At 54.4% G+C, this 16,996-nt stretch overlaps 2 protein-coding genes across 7 annotated transcripts in view; one reads left to right on the forward strand and one right to left on the reverse strand.

The window, feature by feature from the left end:
- Positions 1–8,927, forward strand: part of Kif19 (kinesin family member 19) — a 26,680-nt gene extending 17,753 nt beyond the window's left edge. For 2 of the 4 annotated variants that reach the window (XM_039086184.2, NM_001415115.1), the window contains exons 9-20: positions 850–972; positions 2,795–2,960; positions 3,513–3,687; positions 3,817–4,012; positions 4,427–4,697; positions 4,788–4,909; positions 5,639–5,772; positions 6,014–6,119; positions 6,257–6,344; positions 7,315–7,712; positions 7,932–8,091; positions 8,313–8,927. In XM_039086184.2, the coding sequence (XP_038942112.1) occupies positions 850–972; positions 2,795–2,960; positions 3,513–3,687; positions 3,817–4,012; positions 4,427–4,697; positions 4,788–4,909; positions 5,639–5,772; positions 6,014–6,119; positions 6,257–6,344; positions 7,315–7,712; positions 7,932–8,091; positions 8,313–8,443 (2,070 nt within the window). In that variant the 3' untranslated portion in view covers positions 8,444–8,927. Of the gene's footprint in view, positions 1–849; positions 973–2,794; positions 2,961–3,512; positions 3,688–3,816; positions 4,015–4,426; positions 4,698–4,787; positions 4,910–5,638; positions 5,773–6,013; positions 6,120–6,256; positions 6,345–7,314; positions 7,713–7,931; positions 8,092–8,312 lie in introns of those variants that run through there. The other 2 variants (XM_039086185.2, XR_005489865.2) reach the window with 2 other exon arrangements.
- On the reverse strand, positions 8,513–15,005 carry Btbd17 (BTB domain containing 17). Of its 3 annotated transcripts, none has more exons than NM_001134534.1 (3): positions 14,824–15,005; positions 11,957–12,320; positions 8,513–10,715 (listed from the first exon to the last, which is right to left on the reverse strand). In NM_001134534.1, the coding sequence occupies exons 1-3, from the start codon at positions 14,906–14,908 to the stop codon at positions 9,641–9,643; spliced, it is 1,524 nt and encodes a 507-aa protein (NP_001128006.1). In that variant the 5' UTR covers positions 14,909–15,005; the 3' UTR covers positions 8,513–9,640. The 3 variants fall into 3 exon arrangements, with proteins under 3 accessions (NP_001128006.1, XP_006247754.1, XP_038942114.1); XM_006247692.4 differs by having other exon boundaries at positions 9,416–10,715; positions 11,957–12,233; positions 14,824–15,000; XM_039086186.1 differs by having other exon boundaries at positions 9,416–10,715; positions 11,957–12,290; positions 14,824–15,000.
- Positions 15,006–16,996: the final 1,991 nt, after the last annotated feature.

Consider the following 16,996-nt stretch of genomic DNA (forward strand, 5'->3'; position numbering starts at 1 on the left):
GACAAAGCTCAGCTACCCCCACTTGGATTTCAGACGAATGTCTCACGCAAGAAGAGTTGAGACGACCTTAACTAAACCAGTCCCTTTGCTGTGAATCTGAAATTTGATTGCAGACAGAAGTTCTCTGTGTTTCTGGCAACTGTAACCAAAAGCACGGGTGGGGAAAAACAAACACAGGCTGTGTCAGACTGCCTTCCGGAGCTGTGAGCCAGTCAAAGAGAACCAAGACTCACCTAGATTTGGGGCTTTGTGGTGGTCAGCCCTGTGGCCTCTGGAGCTGCTCCTTGCTTGGAGCCAGTTACTCATGGCGGAGCCACCCGTGGCCTTCAGTTGTAGACATGGGAATCAATGGGCGCCCAGACTTTGCTGGGTTCAAGGGATTCTCCCCAGCCCTAAAGTCTCCCAGTGTGTCTGTGAGTTAGGAAGGTTACAGTTACAGACAAGGAAACGGAGGCACAGACAGGCTAAGGAATCTCCCTGTAGGCTTACATTTATAAGCACTAAATCAAGACCCCAGCAGAGGCCTGTGGGTCTTGTATCGGCCTGCCATGAAGATTGCATCCACAAGCCAGGGAAGTGGAGTTATATGGAAATGATCACCACTGTATGCACGTGTTTATGTTGTATGAGTGTATGTGTGTGGGCGGGGGTGTGCATGTGTGCATTGTGTGTGTACATGTTGTGCGAGTGTGTGCGTGTGTGTGTGTACTCGCATGTCTGTGACTGTGAGTGTATGTGCATGCGTATGTGCATGTGTATACATGTGTGTGCACCCAGGGTGTGGTAAACAGCCTTGGGGAACCTCTGGGGAGGGTGTCCTCCAGCTAACCAGCTCCCTGTCCTCACCAGGACTCGCTAGGGGGAAACAGCCGCACCGTGATGATTGCCCACATCAGTCCAGCGAGCACTGCCTTTGAAGAGTCCCGGAACACCCTGACCTACGCCGGTCGAGCCAAGAATATTAGGACTCGGGTGAGGGCCCTTGGACTACCCCCTAGACACACCCTCCTGGACTGAGATTTGAGGTCCAGAGAGGATCCTTGCCAGCCGCTCCACTCTTCCAGCAGTGACCTCCTTACCCAGACTGACATCACTCCAAGCCCTTTCCCTGCATTCCCAGAAGCTGCCTGCCTGCCTGGAGCCCTTAGCTCCCGAAGGCTCTCTTCTGCCTCTTGGTCCAGGCTCGTTTCCCCCCACCCATCCCTCTCCTGTCTCTTCCTCTTAAGAGGTTTACCCAGTCTTCGGTGTGTCCAAAGTGTGTCATCACCACAGTGGCCATCAAAGGCTGCCTTAACGATGTCCCATCTGACCTCAGAACCAGGCAGGAGTTACAGTCTCCCTACCATACAGTTTAGGATGAGGGACCTTGGGGACATAAAGTGACTTCACAGCTAGTAGAGGATAGGCCAGAGGCGGGAGCGCTGAGCCTGCCTGGTTTCCGAGTTCATAATGGACCTCATGTTCTCTGGTAAGAAAGTCTTAGCCTGAGCACTGAGCCTGCCTGGTTTCCGAGTTCATAATGGACCTCATGTTCTCTGGTAAGAAAGTCTTAGCCTTTGTGTGTTTGTGTGTGGGGGTGGGGATGGCTAACTTTGAAGTGGTGTGCAGTGAGCTTTCTTTCAATGTCTACAACTCCTCCAACACTGCCCTGCAGCTACCAGGCTCTTCAGGGGGACAGGCTGCATGATCGTGACTAGTTAGTCAGAGGCAGTTTATCCTGCCAGGGTAGAGAACACTGCAGCCCAACATTCAGAAGCAGAGACAGAGGCAGGGGAATTAAGAGATCAAGGTCATCCTTAGTTACACAACGGGTTCAAAGCTAACTTGGGCCACGTGAGACCCTATTTTTCTTCTTAAGGAGATTAGTTTTTAATTGATGCTAACAGTAGGAAGCCGAGGCAAGCCAGGGAAAGAAGTAAGGATGGGCTGTCTGTGGTGGGTATGGGGAGACCAGGAGGCTTGCCTAACTAAAACAGGACACTCATACAGAAACGGTATAAACAGGGGGAAGGATATCATGGGGCTAGAATGATGGTTAATGGTTCAGAGTTCTTGCTGCTCTTCCAGAGGACCTGAGTTCAGATCCCAGCACCCACATCAGGCACAAATGCCTGTAGCTCCAGTTCCAGGGGGATCTTATACCTCCTCCTGGCACCCACAGTCATAGGTGCATACTCCCCACACAGACACACGCGCAGACACATAAAATAAAAATAAAAGATAAGAATCTGGAAAAAAGAAAAAGAAAAGGATCTTAGCAAGACCTTAGAATCTTAGCAAGAATCTTAGAAAACCAGGTGAAGAAGGGAGCCAGTGGGTAGGGGCAGAACTTTAGGATCCAACAGAGCCATACAGATGTTACAGATGGAGGCAAGGAGGAGACCATTACTGTTGTTGAAAAGAACTGGCAGGGGTTGGGGATTTAGCTCAGTGGTAGAGCGCTTGCCTAGCAAGCACAAAGTCCTGGGTTGGTCCTCAGCTCTTGGAAAAAAAAAAAAAAACTGGCAAAGGGAAAAAAAATGGGAGAAGCAGTTAGGAGCACTGGCTGTTCTTCCAGAGGACCTGGGCTCAATTCCCAGCACCCATGTGGCAGCTCACAACTGGTCTGTAACTCCAGTTCTAGAAAGCCTATGGCACCAGGCACGCACGCATCAGTTGTGCATGCATGGAAGCAAAATACCCATGCAAATAAAACAAATACATTTCTTAAAGGGGAAATGGAAGAAAAGAGAAAGGAAGTCCCGACTCTTGGGGTGACTGTACCCCTTCATACCTCATCCCGGGCTCCCTCCAGGTGAAGCAGAACCTGCTCAATGTCTCCTACCACATCGCTCAGTACACCAGCATCATCGCCGACCTGAGAGGCGAGATCCAGAGACTCAAGTGCAAGATCGACCAGCAGGCTGGGCGGGGCCAGGCCCGGGGCAAACTGGACAGGGGTGACATCCGTCATATCCAAGGTATGCAGATGGGCCTGAACTGGGGGCCTGAACTGGTCTCAGCAGCCCTCTCTTAAGTGTCTGTATGAGGTTATAGGGCCAGGCAGCATTAACCCTGGCTCCTCTTGGCTGAGTGGCCTTGAGCTAGTTATCTTGGAGCCTTCCCCTGTAAAATGGGACTACACTGTTTGCTTTGCAGAGATGGGGTGGGATGGCATGAGGATATTATATGGGGGCTCCCCTGTCGGGCTGTAGAAGGCTCGCCACCCACTGAGGCGTGCGTGCTCGCCGCCATGACGGTTTTCTAAAAGATGTCAGAGAAACAGGCATTCTAAAAGATGGCAGAGAAAAATCCTTGTTAGTTGACACAAAGATACTGTGAGGGCGAGCAGAATCTCGGTTCTCAGAGAAGAACCAGAGTCGGGAAGATGCACTGTGGGAGGTGGGTGTGGGAGAAGAGGAATCTGAGAAGTTGGAAAGGAGAAGCACTGGTCCGGGAAGAAACTGAGGGAACAGAGCCTCAGGCGGGTCCGAGCTGGCGGCCCCTCTGCTCACGCCACTCCCCCTCCGCAGCTGAGGTACAGCTACACAGCGGGCAGGAAGAGCAGGCGGAGATGGGGCAGCTTCGGGAGCAACTCATCAGCGCCTTCCACGAGCAGATGGATGTGCGACGGCGCCTGCTGGAGCTGGAGAACCAGGCCATGGAAGTCCAGATTGACACCTCCCGTCACCTACTCACCATCGCCAGGTATGCTCGCCCCTATCCTGGGACCCTTTAGACCCACCCAGGTTCAGGTTTGGCATGGGGGAGCCTGGAGCTTAGAAGCACAGGTGAGCTGAGCTGAATCCTGTGTCTCTTGGTGGGGAATGCTGGCAGCTGGGAGCATGAGAAGTCACGCCGGGCTCTCAAGTGGCGGGAGGAGCGAAGGAAGGAGTCCTACACCAAAGAAGACAGTGAGAAGGACTCAGACACAGGAGATGAGCCAGATAACCTGGAGCCACCCGAGGTGGCCTCAGCCCGGGAAAACATCGCTGCCCTGGTGGGCGAACAGAAGAAGCTGCGCAAGGAGAAGGTGTACGGGGCTTGGGGGCAGAGGGCTGGGGAAGAGGGAAACCCAGAGCTCAAGCCACAAATCTTGGGTGTCCAAGTCGCTACACCTCAGGGTACTTCATATTTCTCATCTCTAAAATGGGAGCAGCCGTGATGATACCCAAAAGGGGTCGCTGGAGACAGTTAAACTAATGCTTGGCATAAAGCAAGAGCATGGTGATCAATATAACAACAGATGTTTACCTTCTGAGTTGGAATAGGGACGTCACAGGGCATGGGTGAGTCAAGTGGGCACAAGGGCACCGACGACTTGCAAGACCCAGAATAATCTTAGAAGGCTAGCCTGGGCTTGGAGTACCAGCCAGAAGGCCTGAGACCAGTGGCTGTCTGGACTGGTGGGACTGGTCTGGTGCTGACCCTTGCTGCCCTCCCGCAGCTGGCTCTGGAGCAGCGCTGTCGGGAGCTGCGCGCGCGTGGCCGGCGCCTGGAAGAGACGCTGCCGCGCCGCATCGGCTCCGAGGAGCAGCGCGAGGTGCTCAGCCTGCTGTGCCGCGTGCACGAACTGGAGGTGGAAAACACCGAGATGCAGTCGCACGCTCTGCTCCGCGACAGCGCCCTGCGCCACCGCCGCGAGGCCGTGCGCCGCCTGGAGCAGCACCGCAGCCTCTGCGACGAGATCATCCAGGGCCAGCGGCAGATCATCGACGGTAGGGCCCCACCGACCTCGCAGGCCTGGGGCGTTGTCGCTGGGGCTGAAGGCCCATGCCGAGCCCTCATCCCCCCCTTACCCCGGACAGACTACAATCTGGAGATTCCCCGGCACCTGGAGGAACTCTACGAAGTCTACCTTCGGGAGCTGGAAGAGGGCAGCCTGGAGCGGGCCACCATCATGGACCGTGTGGCCTCCAGGGCCCTGCAGGTGGGCTCGTGGGTAGGCTCGTGGGTAGGCCGACCTAAATTCATGTGGGGAATCCCACCAATCCAGCCAAGTTCCAAGAGGAATTGCGCCCTCTCTCCTCTCTTCTCCTCCCCTCTTCTCCCCTTCCCCCTTCCCCCTCCCGCCTCCCTTCCCTCCCTCCCCACCTTCCCAAGCCTGGATGAGGTTCCCCCATTCCTGGGCAGTACTTCCTGGCCTGGCTATTTTCCCAACCTAGGGTCACAAGGTCAGGACTGCTCTCTGAGACTTCACAATTACTTAATCCCAACACTTGGGAGGCTGAGGCAGGAGGATTGAAAGATCAGCCATTACTGTACGACAGGATTCTATCTCAAACAATAAATGGATAGATGGATGAATGGCTTAATTCTTTTTTTTTTTCTTTTCTTTTTTTCGGAGCTGGGGACCGAACCCAGGGCCTTGAGCTTGCTAGGCAAGCGCTCTACCACTGAGCTAAATCCCCAACCCCGAATGACTTAATTCTAAATATCAAGGAAACAATGGATGCTCTAAAGGACCAGGGCACTGAGACTGCCTAATGGTCTGTCTCCTGCTTGCTGGGGATGCAGAGCACAAGCCCAGTGTCCTTCCACCCCACCCTCACCTCCATCTTATAGCCCTTATGGCTCTGTGCTGTTACGTGGCTCAAGGCCTGGTCTTCTGACTGTTCGCTCTTGTCTTTGCCCCTCTCCCTTCCCACCATACACACAGGACAGCTCCTTGCCCAAAATCACTCCAGCAGGGACCACACTGACCCCGGACTCTGACCTGGAGAGCGTGAAGACACTGAGTTCTGAGGCCCAGTGCCCCCAAAACAACACCCTACCCCCACTTGGCACAGACAGGTGAGACTCTCTGCCTGAGGGATGTCAGCTCTCCCCCCCCCACCCCCCCCACCCCCGAGCCAAGGGCTGGGGGAAGGGAGATGAAGCTAGAGGCACACGAAGCTGTGACGTGGGTCTGCAGCCAGGATTTGTGGGTTCTCCCTCCCTTGGCACCAACAGGTTTTTCTCTGGGGTGGGGGTGGACTTTGGTGTGACTAGCCTGGCCAACAGCTGCCTCCTCCCGTTCCTCTGCCAACTGCAGCGACTCCTACCACATGTTCAAAGCCAGTCCCAGGGCCTGGCAGGTGAAGAGCTCCTCTGTACCTACTCCGCCTCCCATCCAGGTGGGCAGCCTAGTGACCCAGGAGGTGAGCTCTGGGTGCCCAGCAGTGGGTTGAATCCTTCCAAAATGCCTAGCACCTCATGAGGCTGGCCACACAGCCTCTGTAGTGTGGAGTCCCGGATGTCTTCAAGGCCTTCCCCTCTCCAAACAACTTACCCGTAGGCCCCACCACAGGACAGCCTGGGCAGCCAGATCAACTCTTCCCCAGACAGCAGTGAGAACCTGTCAGAGATCCTTCTGTCCCATAAAGGTGAGTGTGCCCGCCCCGCCCCCGGCCGCCTGACAAGGTCTAAACCGCTCAGATTGTAAAGCTGGACAATCCTTTCTACTCTCTGCCCTGCTGAGGGTCCCCATTCCCTGGCTTTATCGGGATTAGCCACCTGCTCAGGGACATGCAGAAGATGGGGCACAATCAGAAATTAAAATGGGGATACCTGGCACTCCCTTCCCATTAGCAAATTCTAAAATTCAACCCATCCCTGCCCCCTAGACTACACCCACTGTCTAAAATATGTGGGGGTTTTTTGGAGGGGGTACTAGGAATTGAACCTAGGGCCTCACACACAATAGGCTGGGGTTAAGGGCAGATGCCACCACCTGGCTCACTTTTAATCTTGAAATCAGATCTAAGTTGCCTGGGTTGGCAGGCCACCTCCTCCTCCTCCTCCTCCTCCTCTTCCTCCTCCTCCTCTTCCTCCTCCTCCTTTTCCTCCTCTTCCTCCTCCTCCTCCTCCTCTTCTTCCTCTTCTTCCTCCTCTTCCTCCTCCTTCTCTTCTCCTCTTCTCCTGAGACAGGGTCTATGTAGCCCAGGCTATCCTGGAACTCACTGTGGAGACCAGGCTGGCCTGGTCAAATTCACAGAGACTGTCTGCTTCTGCCTTCCAAGTGTTGGGATTAAAGATTTGCACCACCATGTCCAGCCAGCCTTAAACTTTTGATTTTCCTGCCTCAGTCTCCGGAGGACCTAAGATTATAGGCCCATGACACCAGTCCAGACTCCCAGTGTTTCAGTTATTCCTTGAAGTTGCCCCAGGGTAATCATTTTGCAATCCATTTACAAATGAAATTAAGATTCTGGGAGTTCGCCCCAAGCTTCTCAAAAAGTCGGCAAGTTAGGGTTCTGGAGGTGAGTTCTGTGAGTCCTGGCTCTCGCTCACTTTTGTCCCGTGCGGAAGGGGTATGGGAGATGGCCTTGACCCTGGATTTGCTATCTGCTATAGAGAGGAAAGAGATCCTAACCCGGACCAAGTGTATCTCCGTGAAGGCCGCCCAGCGGCGCTCCCGGGCTCTGGGAACGGAAGGGCGCCACCTGCTGGCACCTGCCACAGAGCGCAGCAGCCTGTCCCTGCACTCGTTGAGCGAAGCTGATGACGTTCGTCCACCGGGTCCACTGGCCTGCAAGCGGCCGCCCAGTCCCACACTGCAGCATGCTATCAGCGAGGACAATCTATCTAGCAGCACAGGCGAAGGCCCCGCCAGGGCGGTAGGACCTCGAGGTGATGGCTCTGGGCCCTGGGTGCGTGGCCAAAAGAAATGCCTCAGCAAAAAAAGGGAGGAGTCACTGGAGGCCAAGAGGAGGAAGCGGAGGTCTCGGTCCTTCGAGGTCACGGGACAAGGGGTGAGGCTAAGGGCAGGGGGGAAATGTCTGCACCCGTTACAAATGGGTAGGGGCCTGAGAGTTAGCTCCCCCAGAAGCTACACTTCCATCCCTTTACTACACCCAGAGCCCTGACTGGAAACATAACTACCCCCAGGCTGATAAAATAGCTAGGACTGGGTTCTGTAGCTGAGCCCGGGACATCTCTCCGCTCCATTTCACTGTTTTCCAACTGTACAGCTGTCCCGTTCCAAGACACACCTGCTGGGGCCGCGTCCCTCGGAGGGCGTTTCAGACCGCAGGATGCCAGCGTGTGGACGGCCATCCCCTGGTGTCAGGCATTTGGGGAAAGTCTCTCTGCCTCTGGCCAAGGTCAAATTTCCTCCAAACCAGAATACAGGTCAGTACTAACAAAAAAGGGACTGAGGTGGGAGAGGCCTTGACCAGCTCAGAGGGGAAACATACAGGCCTTCTGGCCATATCTAGAAGCATGATTCAGGGAGCAGTACTGCTGGGGTTGGCAAACTGAGACTGGTCCTCTTACGAGTTTGAGGCCACTGGGTGGGGGATGGGAGGAGGAAAGACATTTCTCAACTAGTGCTGCCTTTACTTCTGTCATAGGCTCTGGAAACCCTTCACCCCTTCTTGTCCCCTCCAACCAAGCTGGTGTTTCCCGTAGAGCTACGCGTGGGCCCAACCTGCCTCATGGCTCAAGCACCTTTGGCAAAGATGGCCGCCTCCAACATAACTGAGGGGCCCTGGTACCTACTATTCTGCCCCCAAGACTGAACGGGGTGTAGCAGGGATTGGGAGTGGAAGCTGGGCAGTTGGGGATCCCGTGGAGCAAGAGCTTGGAGGGCTGGGCTCCCATGACCCAGAAACGGTTGGGCTGCCTGCACAGCTCTTCCATGTTCACTCTGCCACTAGAATGGGAGATGAGTCCCAGAGACCCGGCTTCCCAGCCCGGGACAGAACATTGTTGCCAAAAACTTATACAGACCTGAGGCCAGTCTCGGCTTCGGCTTCGGCAATGGGGGAGAGGAGCTGTTAGTAAGACAGGACTTGGCCCACCCCTGGGCTTGGCTGAAGATGGGGGATGGGAAGGAGCCCACAGGACTTCACATAAGGAGGGGAGGGGATGGGGAGGGAGTCTGGTTTTGTAACTTCTTTGTTGCTCTTTTTTTTTCTTTCTTTCTTTTTGCCTTTCTTTTAAATAAAGTCCTACTGGGGTTTTGATGGCTGTGTTGGGAGCGGTGAATGTGCAGTGTTGGGACTAAGACTCGTTTAGATCCTAACCCTTTCTCTCCCAGCACCCCACCTCCCTCGACGCACACCTACACACAACAGGGGAATGGGTTTTTTCCTCAGGATGCCAAGACTCTCCCTCGCCAGAAGGATGGGGCTAAAGCTAGGTCTGGTTTTCAGCCGTCTCTCAAGGGCCATTCCACTAGCCTGGACCATTCGTTAAGAGGCCAGGGATTTGGTGACAGTGACAGAAAGACCCCCCCACAAGCCACAGCGGCGGCTGTCCCCTGGAGATTGCAGCACAGAAAGTTACCAGCCTCCTATGCGGAAATTCCTATCTGAAAGGGAGATCGCTCAGAACCAACAACCCCTAAGTCAATCAGTCCTCCCCGCCCTAATTCATGCACAGGTGGGGTCTCTGGCAGGGAGGAGCTCAGTGAAGGGCATGTGAACCCCAGACTTTTGAGAGCCGGAATGGCTTCAGTACCTGGCCTCTCTGGGCATCGGTTTATTCTTGACCAAAAATGCTGCCTTCAAGTTATCTGGGAAAGGCACTCCTGAAACCAGAGCCATCTTGTCTACCACATTCACCTGCCTCCACCCTAGTCCCAACCAGCTGCACTTGGTCACCCAAGGCCCAGGCCAAAGTCACTTTAACAACGTGGAGCGCCACCCAGGTCAAGCCTTATCTCTTAATCCAGAGACTAACTGGGAGTCCGGATGAGGGTGTGGTACACCGGCTTGACAATGAGATGGAGATGCAGTGCATTCTCCACCAGGTATTCGGAGTTGCGCCTCTGCAGATCTGCGTGGGCCAGGAAGTCGCCAGCCTCCTCGCTGCTCTGATGGAAGCTGTAGGCGTGGCGGACCAAGAGGCGGCCCTGATGGCGCGCACCCACCAGCACGGTCTTCTGGAAACTCACGCCCGCCGCGTCCCCACCGCTGCTAGCCGGCGTGACCACCAGTCGCGGCCTCCCATCTTCCGGGCGCGCGGCGGGCAGCGCGGTACCCGCGGCGTCCGCGTAGACGGGCCGCAGGCTGACGGGTAGCCAGCGCGGGGAGAAGAGCACGTTCCAGGTAATCCGACGACCCGCGTCGTGGCCGCTTGGCCCCAGCTGCGTCTGGAAGCTGGTGCTGCGATCGTCGCGAGCCGGGTTGTTGATGACCCATGGGGCGCCCCAGGCCGGGGCGAGGTAGTTGCGCGGCAGGAAAGCACTGCTGTTCACGTGGAAGAACTTGGCGTAGTGCAACGGCGAGGCGGCGTGGAACTGATAAGCCTGCAGCAAGAGATCTGCCACCGCCGGGCCGTGGCGCGCCAGCGCGGCCGAGCGCGCCTGCAGCTGGAACAGCTGTGCCGGCGGGATCATGGGGTAGCGGATGGCGCGCAGCGCTCGCTCGGCCACGGTGGGGGGCGGCCGCGTTCGGCCCAGCCACGCCTCCAGCGCGTGGAACAGCTCCAGCTCATCCTGCAGCACCAGGTCCGAGCGCTGCAAGAGCTGTGCCAGCAACTCGGGGCTCACGGCGCCCCACTCCGCGCTCCCCGCCACGGCAGAAAGGTTCCAAGCCAGGAACTGCAGGCAGCTCTCGCGCAGAGCCTCATCCCCGGTGCTCACTGCATAGTGGTACCAGCCCACAGCGGGGCCCGCGCCTCCCGCCAGGTGCGCGCGCATGTAGTCGGCCACGCCTCGCTGCAAGGATGCTACTCGGTATTTGGTGGCCAGCCTATGCAGTGGGATAGCCTGGGCCAGTAGTACCGTCAGCTCACCACAGTACAAATACCTGCAAGAGAGTTGGAGAGGGACCCGTTGAGATGGCACAGCAGTTAAGAACACTTTCCCGGAGCACCGGAGTTCGGTCTCCAGTATCCATCCGCACTGGGTGCCTGGAAAACCATCTGTAACTCCAGCCCTCTTCTGCCCGGAGCAGGGCACCCATTTACATGCGGCATACACTCATACAGACACACAAGTTAGTAATATGATTTAAAAAAAATAAAAGTAGGGGTTGGGGATTTAGCTCAGTGGTAGAGCGCTTGCCTAGCAAGCTCAAGGCCCTGGGTTCGGTTCCCAGCTCCGGAAAAAAGAAAAAAGAAAAAAAAAAAGTAGAGATCGGAAGATCGGTGGGGCTGAGTCTTGTCAAGGCCAACCACACCACCCCAGAACCTAGAGGGGACACAGGTTTATGTAAGGGATAAACGGGATGAATGGGCCTTGAGGCTTCCCGTGTTTCCCTCCTGACCTGTTCAGTCATCTTTAGCTTCTGGTACTGTGGAAATCATATGGATTTATTGAGCATGTACACGTCTAACGATAAGCGCAAACGAGAAGGGGCTGCCAGTAACCGTGGTGTCCATAGTCTGGATTTAGATGCCCATCTGACTTCCTCCTTGCCGTTAGACAAGGCAAGTCCAGAATGTGGAGAGGCAGTGAAAAATCTGGCTACACAGTACACGGCCGACCCGTGCTACTTCCTGTTCCAGCTCTGGCTTTTCCTCTGATCCCCTTCCCCTCTTAGTTATGTTACTGTCTTTGGTTCTCTTACAGCGCTGCCCCCCCTTACAGCGCCGCCCCCGCCCAGCCCCCGCCTCATTCTTCCTGGCAGTCTCAGTGGCACACAGCACCCCGCTTGGCTCTGTGGGAAAACCTTCCGTTTTATCCCTATTCCTGTTGCCTGGAACTCGGAGGTGCAGCTTGTCTGAGCGGTTAGAACAGGGCTACCTCCTCAGACCGTTTTACAATTTTGCAAGGCTTTCCCTGTGCAAGAAGGAGAGGCAGAGGCCGTTGACCTTTCCACTCCTTAAGCTTTCAAAGGCCCGTGGCCATTTAAGATACTTGAAACTGACCAAGAGTCTGTTGCTTCTGTAAGTGTTCTTAGCCAGGTTTGAAGTAGTTCAGAAGGGACCCCCAAAGTACAGAAGGGACACGGGACATAGCAGGGAGGCCAGACTTCTGTGACCCTGAAGGCGGAGAGGCTGGGGGGCTGCGGTCAGGATACAGCACGGTGCCCTTTCCCTGCCATACCTGATGAACTTGTCAAAGACGGCAGCACAGTCCCCCGGTTCCTGCAGCACCACCTCACTCTGGTTGCTCAGCAGCTCCCGGAACAGCTCACTGTGTAGCCCCAGCAACAAGCGATGGGTGTGGAAGGCTCGGACCTCGTCCGTGCCCACAGCTTGTACTCGGAGGACGACATCACTGGCGTTGCCGTGGCGCAGCAGGTCCTGCAGTCGCTGGAGCAGCATGTGGGAGTGGTTGATGGAGATGCCTGCTGCCTCCCCAACCACATCGGCTCTCTGAGCTGCAGCAGGAAGGGACATGGCAGAGCCTGAGAAGGCACCCAGCCTGGTGCTTCCAACTAAGGATACAAAGGGACGAACTGGTGGCTCTGTGGCAGTGTGCAGGAGAAGGCTGAGAGGCCCAAAGAGGGAGCTGTGTGCACACACAAAGTACATGAGTGCCCAAGGGCTAATTCATCCTGGGTGTACATGGTGACCCCAGGCAGATTCAGGAGTACGTTCTCAGAAGAGCATGTTCTGGTCGGGCAGAAGTCAAGGACCAGTTGCTGCTTCCATGACCTGATGTCCATGGTTCTTGAACCTCAGGTGAGGGTGAAGAAAACCCCGGGTCCCACCTCTCTCACCAGCTCAAAAACCAGTCAGAGGTGGCACAGCCTTGGGTACTGAGAACTTACATGGCTGCCGCCAGTTCTCACACTCAGGACAGCTCAGGGGCCAGAACAGATATGTGGTAAAGACACATGTGAAAGGGTGAGACAGAAGGATAGCCCGAGTTCAAGGCCAGCCTGGGCTCCACAGCCAGTATCAGATCAAGTGTCACTGCTTAACAAGACCCTGTCTAAAAGTGGGGCAGGTGGGACGTCAGATGGCTCAGTCAGTAAAGGCAGCTGCTGAGGACGTGGGTTTGATCCTGGGGACACACATGGTGTAGGGAAAGAACTGATTCTTGAAAGTTGTCCTTTGACCTTCAACACACACACACACACACACACACACACACACACAGAGAGAGAGAGAGAGAGAGAGAGAGAGAGAGAGAGAGAATAAGAGAGTAAAATAAATAAAATGTAATTGGGGGAGGAGACTCCTGGAGAAAGAGACAGAGCTCCGTTGGGAAAATAACTGACATAGAAGCTCGAGGGCCTGGATTCTGTCCCCAGAACCCAGGTAAAGCAGCTAGATGGAAAGACCATGCTTGTAACCCTAGCACTGTGGAGGCAGACAGGTGATCACTGAGGCTCTCTGGTCAGCCAGCTCAGCCTATGCAATGAGCTCCAAGTCAGTAGGGGAAACTGTCTCAAGATCCAAGGTGGACAACACCTGGGGAAACATACCTTGGCCTCTGGCTTCCACATGCACATTCAGCACACACACATACATGCACATGTGCACACACATACACATACACATGTACACACATACACATGCACACATATACATACACACATACATATACACATATACATGCACACATACACACCACATACATATGCATATACACATATATGTGCATCTTCACACATACATACTTGAACAGTGAACATATACATTCACACATACACATACATGCACACATTCACACATGCACATACATACACACATATAAACATATACATACACACACATGCATATACACATATACATACATACACACCACATGAACACACATACACATGCACATACACACATATACATACACATACATACACACATACATGCACATGCACACGTGCGCGCACACACACACACACAAATCAATTTTAAAAATAAACAAATGCCCAAGTGAGCAGCTTGGAAACAGCCAGGGAGAGAGTGCACAGAGACAAAGGGGTACAGCCAGCCCTAAAGACCTCAGTGGGGATGGGCTGGTGGAGCTCATGGTCAGGGACAGTGTTAGGGAGACCACAGTGAGACTGAAGCTGGGACAGCAGGCATAGGGTTTTTGTCTATTTTCTTTTTAGCTTTTTGAGATAGGGTCTCTTGTAGCTCAGGCTAACCCCAATTCATTATTAGCTAAGGTTGGCCTTGAACTCTTGACCCCCCTCCCTTGTCCTACATGCTAGGATTACAGGAATGCATGACCAGTCCCCAATAAGAAGCACTGCCCCAGCCCTACTCAGAGAGACAGTAAGGGACCCAAGGAAGTACCAAGGACCGAATGTTGAAGGAATAGGATTCTAGGGGTAACAATGTTAAAACTAGCCTCTCCCTTCCAAGGAGGCCTGTTTCTTGTGTTCCCAGGGCAGCTATGGGGTCAGATGGGGACACATGCTGAGTTATAGAAAAGACAGCCCCCAGCCAGAGCAGCGCAGGGAGCCTTGCAAACTGAGAAAAGCAGGCGGTTAACAGTCTGACAATTGCAGAAGGGCACCAGCAGGCAGCTCTTGTGTGTGTGCGCGCGCAGGCGCACACAGTGGGCACAGGGCCTATGTGTGGATTGTTGAAAGGAAGGCTCGCAAGAGTAAGCATCTGTGTGTGGGAGAGGGAGACCCAGCAAGGGAGAAAAGGAGCAGCTGCTGGTGGTGAATTTCCCAGCCCCGCCTCCCCAGCTGCCACTCTGAAGGACCTGAATGCTGATGGCGTCCCCGTGCAGCCTCTGCCTGGACCTAGCTGCCTGAGACAATGAACAATAGAGGGTCTTTTGTCATTAAGACCCCTGCCTGCTGGCCAGCCCCTCTTTCCCTTGAAGTCCCCTTTCTCTTTGTCCCCTTTCTCTCTGTCCTCGGAGATGTCTAATCTCTCCATGTTCTCTGGAGCCGGCTGGCGGGCTCCACCTCCTGGCCAGCCCTATGTAGCTCCTAGCAGAAGTTCTTACCCCCAACCCTTACCTTTCTCCTTACCAGGCACCTGATCCCTGTACTGCCCACTCACCTGCACGAGTGGCCAGTCCCACCAAGGCCAGGATAGCCCAGAAGCTGCCCCAGGACCCGGGCTTGCAGGAGCCTTTTCTAATCATCTTTGTGCTCTCTCCCTAAGTCCACTGGAGGGACAGTCAAGTCCAAAGCACTCCGATCCCATCCCTCCTCCTTATATAGGATCCAGCAAGAGGACAGAACCCCCTTCCCTCCTCGCCTCCCTCCCCCTACCAGTCTCTGCAATGGATTGGTTGAAGCTGGCCCCTGCTGTTGCCTAGGCAACTACTTAAGCCAGAGTGTGGCAGCCCCAGGGGCTATTGTGCAGGCCTGGGTCCCCAAGGGGAACAGATCCGGACACCCTCCCCCGCCTCCAGACAACCCAGCAAAGCTAGCTGTTCCCCTCCGAGGAAGTTTTAAGCTCTCTGAAGGGCAAAGCAAAGGGCTTCAGGACCCCTGGCAGCCACCAACCCTAGGGCCCCAGCCCCCAGGCCCAGCCTCCATCCTGGCACCGAGCATATTTGGCAGTGTCCTGGTGAGCTGGCTGCAAAGGGAGAGCCTGGAGGAGGCAAGGAAGAGCTGGCTTAGGGCTCTACCCCTCCCCCTCCCCCATTTTAGGATGGATCAATTATCCAGAGGGGAGGATAAGGACCTTGAATAGGGGTATGGATGGGGTAATGGGGATTATTCTCTGGCTGTTTGTTGAAGAAAGTTCCCCGTCATGCTCTGGAGAGGATGATGAGCCTTTAGAAAAGCTGCGGAGGGATTGACTGTCTCCCACCAGGAAGCACTATACTGTGGCCTTTGCTCTAGGAACACAGCCCATTCCTCTACCAAGACAGCCTGAGTCTTCAGTTCACACCTATGCATGACCCCACATTTCGAGGTTCCCCTCCCTAGAAGGTGCCTTTCACCAGTTCCAAGAAGGCATGCAGCAAACTTGGCACCATAGTTCACGTATAGAGAAACTGAGGCAGGGAGCTAGATTGCAGTCTCAGCTAGACAGAACAGAGAAATGCCCTAAAAACAAAGGCAATGGAGAAGGGGAGGGTGGGGTCTAGAGTCCTGTATATGTGTGCTCATGTCTATGTGTGCATGATGCATATGTCTGTGTGTACATGTGTTCATATGTATGTGTGTTTGCATTCATGTGTATGTGAATGTGCATGCATGTATATGTGTGTGCACACATGGGTGTGGGCATATAGTGTGCATGTGTATGTATGTGTGTGCACACGTGTGGAGTGTGGAGAGCTGTATGTTGTGCATGTATATGTGTGTGCATGTGTGTGAGCACACATGGATGTGGGCATATATTGTGGATATGTGTGCTTGTGTGTGCATGCACACATGGGGGTATGTGTTGTGCATGTACATGTGTGTGTTGAGACCTCACTTTCACATAGAATCTACAGGATTTGCTCCCACTTCCTTTCGAGAGGGACTCCCTTGAGGTTCATGAAACATGGAAGTCAGAGGATCCTGGGAAATCTGAGTTTCTCAGAGGCCAGATCCTGCTCTAAGGATGGGTTGAAACTTGTTGCCCTTGCTCTTTGGATCCCAGGAACTAGATTCATGCGTTGGGTTCCATCTCTTTCCGGTGCAGAGATACCCAACAGCTTCACCTCCTGGAGCCACAGAGAAAGCACAAATTGGGTCTGGCACCAGAGTTGTCTGGGTTGGCAGAATAAGAGCTGTTCAACTTAGCAGAAACACCTCCCAGCTGAATGAACTCTCATGCCTGGTCTTCCTTGTTCAGCTGCACCATGGGTCCCCCACTGGCTGCCTGCCTAGCCTTCCCAAAGACTGTACAACACCTAGGCTCAATTGAGGCAGCCAGAGCCTATGTGGATCAGGGCTGTCCGGTCATGGAGGCAGCATCACTCCCATGCACAATGCCCATCAGAAGGAATGATTGTTTCTCAGTAGGCATGCTTCATCCCCCTCCTTGGCGAACCTCCATTAGATTCTCGTGATGCCTGGTCTACCTGCACTGACATCTCCTGTGCTCCCCTAAGGACCTGGAATACCCAAGAGCAGAACTGGACATTCTGTTTCCTCAGCAAACCAACTGGTCGTTATGAATACTCCAAGCTATGATCTCTGACTGACATCTCAAGTGTGATGGACCAAGAGGTCTTAGGCTATCAAGAAGACCGTCTGTTCCCCATCTCTAACAGGCCCTTCCCATG

This window comes from Rattus norvegicus, chromosome 10 (genome assembly GCF_036323735.1).
Source record: "Rattus norvegicus strain BN/NHsdMcwi chromosome 10, GRCr8, whole genome shotgun sequence".
Taxonomy (NCBI): Eukaryota; Metazoa; Chordata; class Mammalia; order Rodentia; family Muridae; genus Rattus; species Rattus norvegicus.

Bases quoted from the DNA above. Each gene is read 5' to 3' on its own strand.
- Btbd17 (NM_001134534.1), bottom strand. From the start codon at position 14,908: ATGATTAGAAAAGGCTCCTGCAAGCCCGGGTCCTGGGGCAGCTTCTGG. The intron at 12,321-14,823 runs GTGAGTGGGCAG...ACACTGCCACAG, and splicing joins GGGACTGGCCACTCGTGCAG to AGCCACCAGTTCGTCCCTTT. The intron at 10,716-11,956 runs GTATGGCAGGGA...ACTCTCTTGCAG, and splicing joins GTCTTTGACAAGTTCATCAG to GTATTTGTACTGTGGTGAGC.